This window comes from Myotis myotis, unplaced genomic scaffold, assembly GCF_014108235.1.
Source record: "Myotis myotis isolate mMyoMyo1 unplaced genomic scaffold, mMyoMyo1.p scaffold_m19_p_18, whole genome shotgun sequence".
NCBI classification, from domain to species: Eukaryota; Metazoa; Chordata; class Mammalia; order Chiroptera; family Vespertilionidae; genus Myotis; species Myotis myotis.
Window position 1 is genome coordinate 24,762,762 of NW_023416322.1, and position 14,440 is coordinate 24,777,201.

General features: G+C 41.6%; 1 protein-coding gene across 12 annotated transcripts in view; it reads right to left on the minus strand.

Annotated features, from left to right (window-relative positions):
- KLHL20 (kelch like family member 20) overlaps positions 1 to 13,539 on the minus strand; it is a 33,277-nt gene extending 19,738 nt beyond the window's left edge. For 3 of the 12 annotated variants that reach the window (XR_004973276.1, XR_004973275.1, XM_036343287.1), the window contains exons 1-6: positions 13,314 to 13,530; positions 12,694 to 12,884; positions 12,273 to 12,336; positions 4,438 to 4,520; positions 3,089 to 3,662; positions 26 to 58 (exon numbers count right to left, since the gene is read on the minus strand). Coding sequence is in view for 10 of the 12 variants with exons in the window: in XM_036343287.1 (XP_036199180.1) it covers positions 26 to 58; positions 3,089 to 3,662; positions 4,438 to 4,520; positions 12,273 to 12,302 (720 nt within the window). In the remaining 2 variants the exon portion in view is untranslated. Of the gene's footprint in view, positions 1 to 25; positions 59 to 3,088; positions 3,663 to 4,437; positions 4,521 to 9,739; positions 10,992 to 12,272; positions 12,337 to 12,693; positions 12,885 to 13,313 lie in introns of those variants that run through there. The other 9 variants (XM_036343289.1, XM_036343290.1, XM_036343288.1 and 6 more) reach the window with 9 other exon arrangements.
- Positions 13,540 to 14,440: the final 901 nt, after the last annotated feature.

Genomic DNA, 14,440 nt, shown 5'->3' on the forward strand with positions numbered 1-14,440 from the left:
TGATATTAAAAATGATATCACTTACTGGAAACATCAGATGGCAAGAAGACATGAAAATCTGTGTGAGAAAATATTTGTTTGGCACTAAGGACAAAGAGTAAGAATAATACTTTTGATAAACAAAGTATGGTTAAAATGTCACTTCTCCTTTTTCACCAATAAGAAAAAGATACTGTCTACCATTATGGCAAATCTAGCACTGACATCTATCCTGGAAACAAACAATCAGCTTAAGAAAATAATGCCTTGCCTGGCCTGTGTGGCTCATTGGCTGAGCATCAACCTATGAGCCAGGTCGTCACGGTTTGATTCCTGGTCAGGGCACATGCCAGGGTTGAGAGCTTGATCCCCAGTAGGGGGTGTGCAGGAGGCACCCAATCAATGGTTCCTTCTCATTGATGATTCTATCTCTCTCTCCTTCTTCCTTCCTCTTTCTGAAATCAATAATATATATATAATACCTTAAAATATCCGCTTTCTCAAATAAAAGTTTACAGGATATCTGCATTTTAAGTCCCACACTATTATGGGAACTTCTTTCATTGATATAGGTTTTTTCTGGTCTTCAGTTTCTTCTTGAGTCAGTTTTTATAAAAAAAAAAAAAAAAAAAAATATATATATATATATATATATATATATATATATATATATATAATCTCCTTCATGAAACAATCCCACACTCCTAACTTTCCTCTTCTCTCTATTTTCAGTTTCCTCCGCCAGCTGCTGTTCAGCTAACCCATCCTTTTGTATGGGAAAAATCTTAGGGCTTTTTTCTTCTTTCCCCTAATTAGGTGACTTCATTTGCATTGATTTTTTTTACCCGGCTTATAGTGCTTTCGTTATTTAAAAGTTTAATGTAATCAACTTTATCAATTTTTTCTTTTATGGCTTCTGGATTATATCTGGCCTAAAAAGAATTAAACCATAGTTTAATTACTGTGACTTAATTACTATGTTGATGACTCCTAAATTTCAATCGCATCCTAATCTTTTTATTTATTTCAGAGAGGAAGGGAGAGATAGAAACATCAATGATGAGAGAGAATCACTGATTGGCTGCCTCCTGCACGCCCCCCACTGGGGATCAAGCCCACAACCTGGGCATGTGCCCTTGACTGAAACTGAACCTGGGACCTTTCAGTCCGCAGGCCGATGCTCTATCCACTGAACCAAACCAGCTAGGGCCTAATCTCTTTTCTAAGATACAGACTCATATAAACAGAGGCCTACTCAATATCTCTATTTAGATATGTCACAAGTGTCTCAAACAGAATATACCTAAATCGGAATCCATTACGGATCTTACTTCCTCAAACATTTCCCCTCTCCAGTACATTTGTAGTACAAATTTCTAGAAATGGGATTGCTGAGTGTGTGCAATAAGACTGTAATTTTGATAGATACTGCCAAATTTCTTTTCAAAGGAGATGTATCAATTTATACTCACACTAGCAATGTAGCTATTTCCCCCATGGCCTTATCAATAGAATTTGCAATCCAACTTCTGAATATTTGTAATCTGGTAGATAAAAAAATAGTACTTTGTATAGTATTAATTCATGTTTCAGTTATTATGAACAAGCTTGAGCAGATTTTCACATGTTTAAGGGCAATCTGAATTTATTATTTTATTGCTCATTTTACTGGTCTTGGTTAGTGACCAATAGGAGCTTTTGATATATTAAGATTATTGCCTGTGATATGATTTGCACATATTTGCCCCCAGTTTGTAAAGCTACTATGCCCCCAGTTTGTCTTTGACTTATTTTGTTTTACCATGCAGACATTTTTTCATTTTATACAGTCAAATCTATCAATATTTTTTTCTATGCCTTCTGGGTTAGTCAATTAAGCCTTCTTTGCTTCTAAATTAGAAAGGAATCGATCCGTGCCATCTAATATTTTCATGGTTTCATTTGTATTTTTAAGTCTTTGAGTCACTGGAGGTTATCCTGGTGAACAGAAGAGTAATATTGAAGTGCAAAATGAACCATGTCTTTCCTTTGCTCAAAACACTTTAATGGTTAAATTTCAATTTCTTAACATGGTCTATTAACTCCAGTGCAATTTGGCTCTGTTCTTTCTGTAAAATCATTATGTAACATCCTCTCTTTTACTCTCTGGGTCTCACTAGATTTCTTTCCATTCTTCAAACTAGTTATGCTTCTTCATGTCTCAGGATTTTGCATGAGCTGTTCTAGAACCAAAGTTAAATCTCTGTAACACACTGTTAAAACATCCAGGGTTTCTTCTTTGTAGCACCGACTGCTGTAATTAGTTGTGTAATTGTACATTCACTGGCTATCTGCCCTGCTGGATTATAAACACACGAAAACAGACTCCAGGGGTCTCATTTACTACTGCAGCCTTTGTGTCTAAGCCCAGTGGCTTAAACATAGTAGCTTTACAAATATTGAATGAATGAATGAAAAATAACAGGCTTAATGAAAAATTCTTTTGATAATATCTAATTTCAATTTTTTTGTTTACTCACCAAATAACCTCTGACCTATAATTTATTCTACTGAATAATCCATATAATCAGGAAGGCCATGCTTCAGGTAAATGACTAATACCAGGTATCCTAGCAGACACACATCTCCTTATGAATTAATAAACTGTATTCTGACTTTTAAATTAGCCTTTTATGAATATGACATGACTAGGCACAATCAAGTCCTAAACTTTAACTATTACTGAGAAACACAAACTTGGACTCTAAAATAAAAACCAAGTTTAGAATTTATAACAACTTACTTATTTAATATTATTGGCAGTAAATAGCCAAGCTGCTATGTGTCAGTTAGCAGAGTGTGAGCCTATACCAGCCGTGGGCAAACTACGGCCCGCTTGAAATGAATAAAACTAAAAAAAAAAAAAAGACCGTACCCTTTTATGTAATGATGTTTACTTTGAATTTATATTAGTTCACACAAACACTCCATCCATGCTTTTGTTCCGGCCCTCCGGTCCAGTTTAAGAACCCATTATGGCCCTCGAGTCAAAAAGTTTGCCCACCCCTGGCCTATATACTCTCCTGACAAAGACATTATGAATACATTCAAACCACTAAGTACAACTCACCTCTTGAAAGTTATGTTGAGTGAACTTGTCTGCTATCCTTAGCAACTCACGACATGAATGTGTGTCAGCAAAAGCCCGAATACCAAGGCAGTTAGAGGGATCTAATTGTCTCTTTAAGAATTCGCAGCAGGCTTCCTGTATTTCTGCCAGCTGGAGGAGACAAGCAGCTGGCAGTAGGGTCTGAACATTGCCCTCTTCCACAGTTATCTGGGAGGTATATGCAAAGTCAATCAGCAGCTCCATAGCCCTCTCATCTATGTCCCGGATCACTACTTCTGTCTGCCGGCTCTCTGCCAATTCTCCTGTAAACATAGCGCGGAAGTAGGGACTGCAGGCTGACAAAATGACTCGGTGGGCATATATCTTCTTAGCGCCCACAACTAGCACCACATCGCAGAGCTCCCGGTGCTTTCTCAGGAGGTTAATCACTTCCAAGGTTTGTCGAGGGTGCTTGTCTGAGATATAGGGCATACGGGCAGGTTGGGGAACCCCTTCTGGCAGTTTGTTGGGGTCTCCAAGGGTGCAGCGGCTTGTTACATCCATTCCAGTCTCTCCTGGTCGAATGTTGGTGCACCTACAGGAATGGCAGGGGGAGAGGGAAGAGAAGATGGCAGTATTATTAGAAGCTCACTCCTGTCATAAAAGTATTCCTAAGTCGAGAGACAGGGAAACCTATAGGTAACCAAAAGACAGAACCAAGTCCCCAAAGAGTTCCCGTTCTAAGAACTCTAGAACTCAAAACTTCTTTAAAGTCTCTCAAGGAATGAATAGTACTAATTCCAAGTCAGAGCACTTTCACTGTGAACTGCCATAAAATAAAGGACAATTCTTTTTTCATCTCAGTAGTCAGATTAGACTGTTTAGGCCAGTGGTCGGCAAACTGCGGCTCTTTGGCCCACATGTGGCTCTTCCACAAAATACTGACTTCTGCGCATGGGCCACGAAGTTTCAATCGCACTGTACGTGCACGCCCGCACGTGGTATTTTGTGGAAGAGCCACACTCAAGGGGCCATAGAGCCGCATGTGACTCGCGAGCCGCAGTTTGCCAACCACTGGTTTAGACCATATCTTTTGCAACTGCCTATACTAAATTAATAACACATTATGAAAAACATTTTTAAATTATGATCTATGGGCTTTAATTCCTTAATCTGGTTTAACCAAAATCTTTTTTTTTTTTTAAGTATATTTTATTGATTTTTGACAGAGAGGGGCGGAGAGGGATAGAGAGCTAGAAACATCGACGAGAGAGAAACACCGACCAGCTGCCTCCTGCACATCCCCCCCCCCGCCCCCCCCCCGGGGATGTGCCTGCAACCAAGGCACATGCCCCCGACCGGAATCGAACCTGGGACCCTCCAGTCTGCAGGCCGACGCTCTATCCACTGAGCCAAACCAGTTTGGCCCAAAATCTTGATAGTTGTCATTTTTCTAAAACACATAAATGTTTATTTCTGATTATCATTGGAAGATATTTTAAATTGCCCTAAGGTTCGGCGCCAATATAGCCAATGTTGCATGAAAAGGTCAGAAGGAAAATAGGCCAGGGTCCAAAACCTAACTTTATATGTAGTACTGTATTTCCTTTACCTGAAGATGTCTAGAGTTTACAGTTTATACAGTCAATCACAATGTTCTAAAAAAGTGAAAAACAACAACAAAAAAAACTGGGAAAAAATCACAAGCACAAGTATGTCCTTGGGATGCTTTGGATAATTGCTTAGGGCCAGACATAAGTCAAGGGATTCTTCAGTCTTTGAATGAGAGGAGAACTTAGAATAAAACTTTGTGATATTAAAGAATATTGAGGTATCAATTATATGGATAAATACTTGCTATATTGGCAGCTAGTAAGAAAAGCTTTGTATACCTTTAATTCAATATTCACAATTCTAAAAAGTTGTTATTAAATCAACTGTGTGTCTTACAAGTGAGGAAATGTAGTAAATAACTATGCATTTACATTATAAAGGCACAAACTTAAAAATCAAGAGCATGGTTCTTCCACCAGCAACCTGTTTTTCCAAAGCACTTATACATTCAATCTTTCCACGCTTGGCCTCAGCCCACAGGTGACTGTGTATGCTAGAGTATAAACTGTGCACAATTCCTGACGTCTGGCGGAAATAGTACTGTATATGCTTGACAAGTGAAAGACTGAAATATAAAGCTGAGCAGTTAGATAATTTCACCACCCACATAAACAATCAAGAAGGCTTTTAGCCACGTGCATACTGGTGCCTTGTATGTAGTAGATGCTGAAAGAATAAACCACACGGGCAACAGTGGTAGAATCAGGCTTTAAAAAACCCCACCATTAAAGACAAGACCAACTCAAAAATTCCTGTTGTAATACTGATAGTGCATGTAGAAGTTAAAGCATGTTTGTTGTAACCTTAATTATGCACATAAATATGATACTGTTGAAATCAGATCAACAATTTTTTATCTCACCTAAGTAAAATATGAAAGCTAATTTCTACATATCTATTTTTTTGAAGTATGCCATAACAAAAAAAAAACCCTGCTGCTATTATTAGACTCTGACTTTAAATAATGGGTAATTTCTATATTATTATAGACTATGTGGTTAACAAACTTGGAAGGAATTCTCTTGAATGTGGTCATTCTCCAAAGTCTGTCCTCTCTGCTCTCTATACACATCTAATGGTTCCCATCACCCATGTGTGAATGGCTAAAGGAGTTTTATCTCCTATCTGAATAACTCAAGCTCATCTATCTCAATGATATATCTAAAACTGATTCCTTGATTCTCTTCCTCCACTGGTGTCTCTCCTCTAGTCTTCCCCAGATCAATAAAAGGCAATTTTATTCTTACATTGGCTCAGGCTAGAAATCTTGGAACCTTTCCTTTCCACCCTGAAACCCAAGCCATCAGCAAATCCTATCATTCTACCTCCATATAATACCTAAAATCCAACTATTTCTCTACACATCTAACTAGCCCCACCCTAAGTCAGGCTACCCTTACCTTTTAAAAGTATCATAATCTCATAAGTGGTCTTCTTGCTTCCACATTTGCTAATTTATATTCTCTTCTCTATACATTTATTTAGACCTTTTAATTATAAAAGACAAGATGAGGGCCCCCTGAATGATAAAGACCATTAGAATTGTTTGGTTGGCAGTATTTTTGGGTTTGTTTTGTTTTGAAATGGAAATAGAATATCATTAGGAGGACTTTTAGCTCACCATCATACTGTCTTACATGAAGCTGTGCCATACATTGTGTAAACTACCTAAAGATCTATGAATTTGTTTTTTAACCTCTGCTATAGAGGTACTAGTATAAGGATTGTGACAAAATAAACTGTTTGGTAGAATAAAGTAACAGTAATTTTAAAGGGAGAAAGTTTTTGCGGGGGGGGGGATGAGAAAGGAAGAATTTTAAGAGAAAGGGAAATGAAGGGAAGGGGAAGAGGAAGAGGAAGGGAGGGAAGGGAAGGGAAAGAAAAGGGAAAGGAAAGAGAGACTTTTAAAATGGTGGTGGGCCCTGGCTGGCTTGGATCGGTGGACAGAGCATCGGCCTGAGGACTGAAGGGTCATGGGTTTGCTTCCGGTCAAGGGCATATGCCTGGGTTGTGGGCTCGATCCCCTGTGGGGGCCATGTAGGAGGCAACCAATCAATGATTCTCTCTCATCACTGATGTTTCTATCTCTCTCTCCCTCTCCCTTCTCTCTGAAATCAATAAAAATATATTTAAAAATAAATAAATAAAATGGTGGTGGGTTATGATCTAAGGAGACAGCCAGTGAGAAAATGATGATGTCCAAAAAACTTTATGGCCCCCTCCGCTATCCCTAACCTTTCAGTAAAACCTGAGGTATTCAATGGCAGCAGTTAATGGAGGCGAAGAAAGAGACAGTGAGGCCCTAGCCGGTTTGGCTCAGTGGACAGAGCATTGGCCTGCAGACTGAAGAGTCCCAGGTTTGATTCCAGTCAAGAGCACATGCCTAGTTGCATGCAGGCTGGATCCTCAGTGGAGGGTGTGCAGGAAGCAGCCGATCAATGAGTCTCTTTCATCATTGATGTTTCTATCTCTCTCTCTCCCTTCCCCTTCCTCTCTGAAATCAATAAAAAAATATATATTTATATATATTTTTTATAAAGTATATCCTATATAATAAAGAGGTAATATGCATATTAACCCACACACCCTCACAAGATGGCTGCCTATAACCAGGCCAGCAGAGGGGTTAGTGAGGGATGACCAAATGACTGAACAAGCAGGCTGCATGGGGTGACCAGGCCGCTGGGGGGGGGGGGGGGGGCATGAAGGGCGACCAGGCCAGCAGGGAGCACAGTTGGGGACAACCAGGCCAGCGAGGGGGGGGGCAGTTGGGGGCAACCAGGCGGGCAAAGGGGGGGGGCAGTTAGGGGCAGCCAGGCCGGCAGAGGGGGGCAGTAAGAGGCGACCAGGGTGGCGGGGGGCTGGGGGAGGCAGTTAGAGGCAACCAGGTCGGCAGGGGGGTTGCAGTTGGGAGTGACCAGGCCGGCAGGGGGGGCAGTTAGGGGTGACCAGGCCAGCACTCAGAGGCAGTGAGGGGCAATCAGGCCGGCACGCAGAGGCAGTGAGGGGTGATCAGGCCAGTGGGGGGTGGGGTAGTTAGGGGTGACCAGGCAGGCAGGCAAGCAATTAGGAGCCAGTAGTCCAGGATTGTGAGAGGGATGTCTGACATTCTCCGAGTGGTCCCGGATTGGAGAGGGTGCAGGCTGGTCTGAGGGGACCCCCCCCCCCCCCGCATGAATTTCGTGCACCGGGCCTCTTGTATATATATAAAGAAAGACAGCGAGTATGAACCATTTTTAGAAAGAAGCTTTTCTGTGAAGAGATACAGTGCTATGTCTGCTTAAAGAAGTCAAAGACTGGAAAATAATTATATACTGACACTAAGAACCCAAAGGTGGGAGAAGTTTAAAAATACAAGCAAGAGGGGGAGAATAAATGACGGAATGAGATCCTTGAAGAGTGGGAGCGCAGGGAACCAAAACCAGAGGAATGGAACTTAGATGTAAGAGATCAGAGAAAAGGTGTGGGAGGGAGATAATGTGGAAACAGATACATTTATTTTGGGGTAAGAAGGTGTCAGCAATTAGGGAAGTTCATAAAGACCTCTATTTTTCTGTGAAGCTGGGAGTGGGAGGGTGGCAGGTCATCTTCTGGCTGTGAGCAGAATGGTGACAGGATTATGAGAAGAATGGGTAATGACGTGGAAGAGCTGCTATGGGGAATCAGTGAAGACTCAGAAATATTGTTGGATAACACTGTTGGCCCAAATGATATTAAAGACTCATGAATTCCCCGTGCCTGTTTTATCTAGTGGTAATCAACAGCCCAAATCAGAGAAAAGAAATGCCTGCATATAATTAGGCATAATAGAAATGCCTAATTAATAGGTATGCCTGAAATACCACAGACAAAACGAGTTGAATGATGGCTAGAAAATGGTTGAAACTGTGTGAAGAGAGAAGGGGCAATGGCATGTTAATTTTGACAAAGAACAGATGGAATGAACATTCAAGAGATTATGGTCAGAAAACAAGTCATTAGCATTTATGATTTCAGAGAGTTTTTCTGAGTGACAGTAGAAACGCATTGTGGAAGTGAGTGAAGGTGAAAGTCACAAGAATTTAAGAAGCCAAGGAAGTGCAGGCTAGGTAAATGGCTGTGTCATTCCCATGAATATTAATATATCCTAAAATCATAGTGAGGAGAAGAATCAAATCATGTGTATACCGGAAGCATAAACCAAAAAACAAACCAAACACCTTAAATATTCTTCATGTTTACCAAAGGAATGTTACAACTCTGGTACCTCCCTAAATAAATAAAATTTCTATCCACCCAAAATTTGTGAGTCAACTTCAGATTTCAGAGCTATCATGTCACACATTCCTCAGACCTTGTAATCCCAAAGTAATATTCCTCATTGAGGAAAGAGTCATTTTCTGTAAGTGGGTAAGATAAGTTGAAATCAAGCACAATAAAAAGTTTAGAAAACAGTCTCTGATTCTAAAATATTTATAATCAATTTTACCTCTTTGTCCAAAGACCTACAGAATTTCTCCTTAGCTTGGAATTATGTTCCTAAGCTAAGAACCTTTCTCTCTCTCTCAAAATCAAGACAGCGAGTGTGAGAGGGAGACAGAGAGAGAGGCATCAATGTTAAAGGGAAACACCAGAAGCTTCCTACACACGCCCTACCAGGGACGAAGCCCACAACCCGGGTATGTTCCCTGACTGGGAATTGAACCGGCAACCTTTCAGTGTACAGATGATACTCAACCAACAGAGCCACACTGGCCAGGGGTAAATGAACATCTCTCCTTTTATATTTCAAACATTTTGTTTTAATTTGGAAATTAACAGCCTGACCTTAGAAAAAAGATTCAGCTGGTTTGACCCTCATTTAAAGTCCCAAACACACTAAGAATAGAGAGAACTAGAGGTTCGAGTACAGAAATCCTTAAGATAGAAAACCCATCTGTTATTGTAAGTGCCAGTTCTGGTTATTAGAAGGGCACCTGCTAGGCACTACATCCCATACCTAATTCCACACCAGAATGCCAAGCTGTTAACCCTTAATCTGAAAACAGGTCATGAATGATTCAGCTCAAGACATCTTACCACTGCTTCTTGGACAAAATAAGGGTCAGCTTGGGTGCTTCAGCCAGGCAGTCAAGGCAAGGTGAAGGAGGCAGGGCAAACGGCAATGAAAACCAGCTGATCTCCCTTTAGGTAAGGAAAGCAAAAACCTTCCTGGGTTCCCCCAGCAACTTTGCTGACATCTCACTGATAACTCTGTTACACAGCTATCCCAAAATGCAAGGATTAAGATAGCAAGCATAATATTTAATTTTCTTATGTCTACAGTAAAGGGAGGAAAGGAAGGAGAGGTGTTGAGCAAGGAGCACCCAGATCAAGCAATACATCTTATACTACTACTTTTAAGCAAACATTTTCGACTGACTGGAATAGGAAATTCTAAAGATCTGAATGGGATTTTTTTGTGTGTGTGCATTTGAAGTTGAACTCAAGGAGAAACTTGTTTGATCTTCACTGTGAGTGAAAACTGATGAAACTCTAAATACAATTAAATAAAACAAGACCCAAAGAACCTAAAACTTCTTGCCCATTTTAGAATCCTTACAGGCTTTTTGTCTTAGATCACACCTTAAATTGCACTGGTACTCCCTAGAGTTCTGTCTTTGGCATCCTTCTTTTCTGTTTTACCCTCATTCACATCTACAACTTCTAGAACCTTCTGCGCACTGACACACAATTTTTTTTTTTTTTAATCGCCAACCCAAACTGCTCTTCTGCTCCAGACCCATATTTTAATTGGCATCTCTACTTGGCTTGAGCCAAGTGATGGTGATAAAGAAAGAGCTGTAACTAAATGGCACCAGAATTCTCCAAAATGATTTTAAGTAACTGGCAGTATTATGTAATAATGCAGAAAAAATGGGTGTAATTAAATGAATATTTTATATAGAAATTACTGATAAAAACATTCCCACGCTGTGCCTCTTTTTAAAGAATAATAAGCTCTTATTTTAGCAATTACATAAGATATAAAATTTATGGCAGCTGAGGATGAGAAGCAATTTGTGGTTTTATAACCATGTTGAAGTGATGAAGTACATGTGTTGTTAATTTCATGTGCTTTCTGTCAAGTATTATTGCTACTATAGAGTAAGATATAAATAACATAATGGCATTTGTTACATACATAACATCTTTTCATCTGGAGATTTCAAACCATTTCAAGCATTCATTATTCCCAATATCCTGATCAGATACATTAGAGAGGTAAATTGAGGCACAGAGAGGTGAACAGCTCAAGGTCAATAAAAAAATCAATAACAGATCTGGAAAAAGATATATTCTGATTTTTGCTCCCAGTTTATTTTTTATTTTTTATTTTATTTTATTTTTTTAAAATATATTTTATTGATTTTTTACAGAGAGGAAGGGAGGGAGAGAGTCAGAAACATCGATGAGAGAGAAACATCGATCAGCCGCCTCCTGCACACCTCCTACTGGGGATGTGCCCGCAACCCAGGTACGTGCCCTTGACCGGAATCGAACCTGGGACCTTTCAGTCCGCAGGCCGACGCTCTATCCACTGAGCCAAACCGGTTTTGGCTCCCAGTTTTAAGTTATAAGCCATATCCCCATCATGAAATGTTTCTTTTCTTAAAAGGATCTGCCACATTGTTTATCTTTGATGTTAAATAGCAAATAATTAAGTATAGTTCAATTAATGTAAAATGAGTTTAAAAAATGAACTTGAACTGGGCTGATTGTTTCAATAAGGGCTCTTGTTCTACTTGTTAGAACAGATTGAGAAAAAGTATTACTGAGTTTTAGGGTTGGGAGGACCTATAATTGTCTACATTTCCCCACAAACTGTTTTGCTTTTCTATGGACCGAGTTATTATGTCCAATATCTTTTTTTAAAAGATATTAATTTTTAGAGAGAGAGGAATGGAGAGAGTGATAGAAACATCCATGATGAGAGAGAATCATGATCAGCTGCCTCCTGAGCGCCCCTGTGGGTTAACCCGAAATCTGGGCATGGGCCCTCACCGGGGCAGAACCAGTGATCTCTTGGTTCCTGGGTAGAGGCTCAACCACTGACCCACACCAGTGGGGCTGTCCAATACCTTTTATACTCCTCAATCTTCCGTGCAACGTGGCTATTTTAATTAACAGAACAATTGTATTACCAAATATCAATGAAATAACTAAAACAATCATTAGACATTCAGTACAGTGTATTATAAATCATCATTATACGTATATGGCAACAGAACCCTCTACAGGGGATTAAAGACTGTAATACATCCATATATCATAGTGCACTTAATGATTATCCCCAAAAATTACCATACAAAGGAACATTTCAATATTAACGACGACACAAAATTCATAGTACTCCTTAGAAACTTTTCTATATATTTCTCTATTTAAAAGCTATTAATTTCTGATATTATTGATTTCTTTTAGAACAAAAAACTTTAGTAAACTTAAAAAAAAACGTTGTGAACTTTAAAAAAGATTTGTAAACTTAAAAAAAAAATTTTTTTAAATGAAGCCCTGAATGATCATGCGCTGGATTTCAGTGAAACCGAAGGTTTTCTTCCTAAATGCCTACCTGCGCATTGGCTTTCCTTCCATGCACCATGAAAAGTACCCTTCACCACGCTCTACAGCCGAACCTAAGACAACAGAAAAGCAGCAACTTAATAAAAACTATTTCTCAGCGATACACCATTTCACGTCCGGTTATATTACAGACCTTTTGCAGATGCACAAGCACAGCCTTTACCCAGGACCTTACAGTGGTTCTCAACCTTCCTAATGCCGCGACCCTTTAATACAGTTCCTCATGTTGTGGTGACCCCCAATTTCATTGTTACAAATTGAATTAAAGCATAGTGATTAATCACAAAAACAATATGTAATTATATGTGTGTTTTCCGATGGTCTTAGGCGACCCCTGTGAAAGGGTCGTTCGACCCCCAAAGGGGTCGCGACCCACAGGTTGAGAACCGCTGCAGATGACTATCCTTCACCTGAATCGGTTGGAAGTGAAGGCGAGGGGACGCGCGCTCAACAGGCTCCACCGCCAGGTCCGTCTCCCTTCGAACGGCGCTCGGAGGCGTCCCGTCTGACCTCACCGCCAGGCGCACCCTCAGCGCGCCCACCGGGTGCCCACGGCGGCTCTAACTCAGACGAATAGGGAGCGGTCGGTTCAACCACGGACCTGAAAGCAATGAACCTGTCTGGAAGCGACAGCGGCAGGGGAGGCATTTTGCCTTTAAAAACAAAAACGCCGCCTCCGACAGCCGGGCAGCTTTAACGGTACAGAGACACGAACGCTCCGGGTTCACATTCCCTTCACCAGCCCTTCCCTGTCCCCGAAACCATGTCCACCGCCCACTCGGCACGATCTCGCTAGGTCCCCAGGGGTAAATGGGGCGCTTCTCCCTAGTCCCAGCCCTTGTCTGGGGAAGCTGTGCAGACAAGCCCCAACCCCCAGGCGGGACAGGACAGCCCCGCGCCTCCCGGGCTCCGGGGTGGGGCGGACAGCCGGCTGGAGTGCAGGCTGGTGCCCCACGAGGCCCAGCCCCAGCGCCCCAACAGCCCCTTCTCGGCGCCGAGTGACAGGCGGCGGGCGAAGCTCGGCCCTTACCCGACGCGGAGACTCGGCAACTTGGAAGCACAGATGTGCAAAGCGAGCCCGGGGCGCTCTCCGCTGTCCCTGCTCTCAGGCGGCTCACTCACCGGCTCGGACACTTTCCTGTCCCTTTGCCGCAGCCTTCCCCGCCTGGTCCGCCCGCCGCCTCCTCTCCGCCTCCGCCTCTGCAGCCGCTAGCGCCGGCAGGATGCCACTCCTCGGGCTGCTTCCTCCCCGTCCCTCGCTCCGTTCAGCAGCAGGAAGCGGTCCTCATCTTAAATAGTTCCCCCCTGGAACTCACTTATTCTGCCAAGGGGTTCCGGCGCGGCTCCGGAAGTAGCCGCTCTCCTTGCATCCAGTTCTTTCTATCCCAAAGATGACTACTTTGCGAGTTCACCGCCGAACTGGCAGTATTTGAATACTGAAGCCTCCTTTAGAAAAATAAAAATAAAAATCTTTATTGTTGAAGGTATTACATATGGCTCCCTTTCCCCCCCATAGTCCCCTTTCAGCCCGCCCCCATTCCCCCTCACCCCTTCGCCCCAGGCCTTCACCACCCTATAGTCTGTGTCCTTATGCATAAATGCATAAAGGTCTTTGGCTGAAGCTGCCACATCGCTCCCTTGTTTTCCCAGCTGAAGGCAATAGGAAGACGAGCCTAATCAGACAAAGCTAGGAATTTTGATTTATTTGTAGCAGGTGAGTCTCCTGTAGGCACATAGATGGACGCATGCTCACATGGGGTCGACATATATCTATTAGGCCCATACTATGTGCAAACTGCTGAGGACGCACAGCCAAATCAGAAGTGGACTCCACCGTGGAGATTTTCCACATTTTAACTTTCAAAATACCAGAGTTTTATCCAGGATTTTAAGGCTACGTGTCAACTTGCCCTTTCACTTAATTAACCACCAGACACTAGCAGAACACTTCTGGAGGTGGGGGGAACTTTCAAATTTGCTATTTGCCTGATTTTTCCACAGCACATAGCCACATGAGTTTTACTATATATTTAGAAAAAAAAAAATAAGTGGTAGGGTAGGGGGGGATACAATTTCAGTAATATCAGTGAAACACTTGGTGGTTTCCTAATAAATATACAGTTAAGCACAAATTAACCAGATTTTCCTTTAACAGTT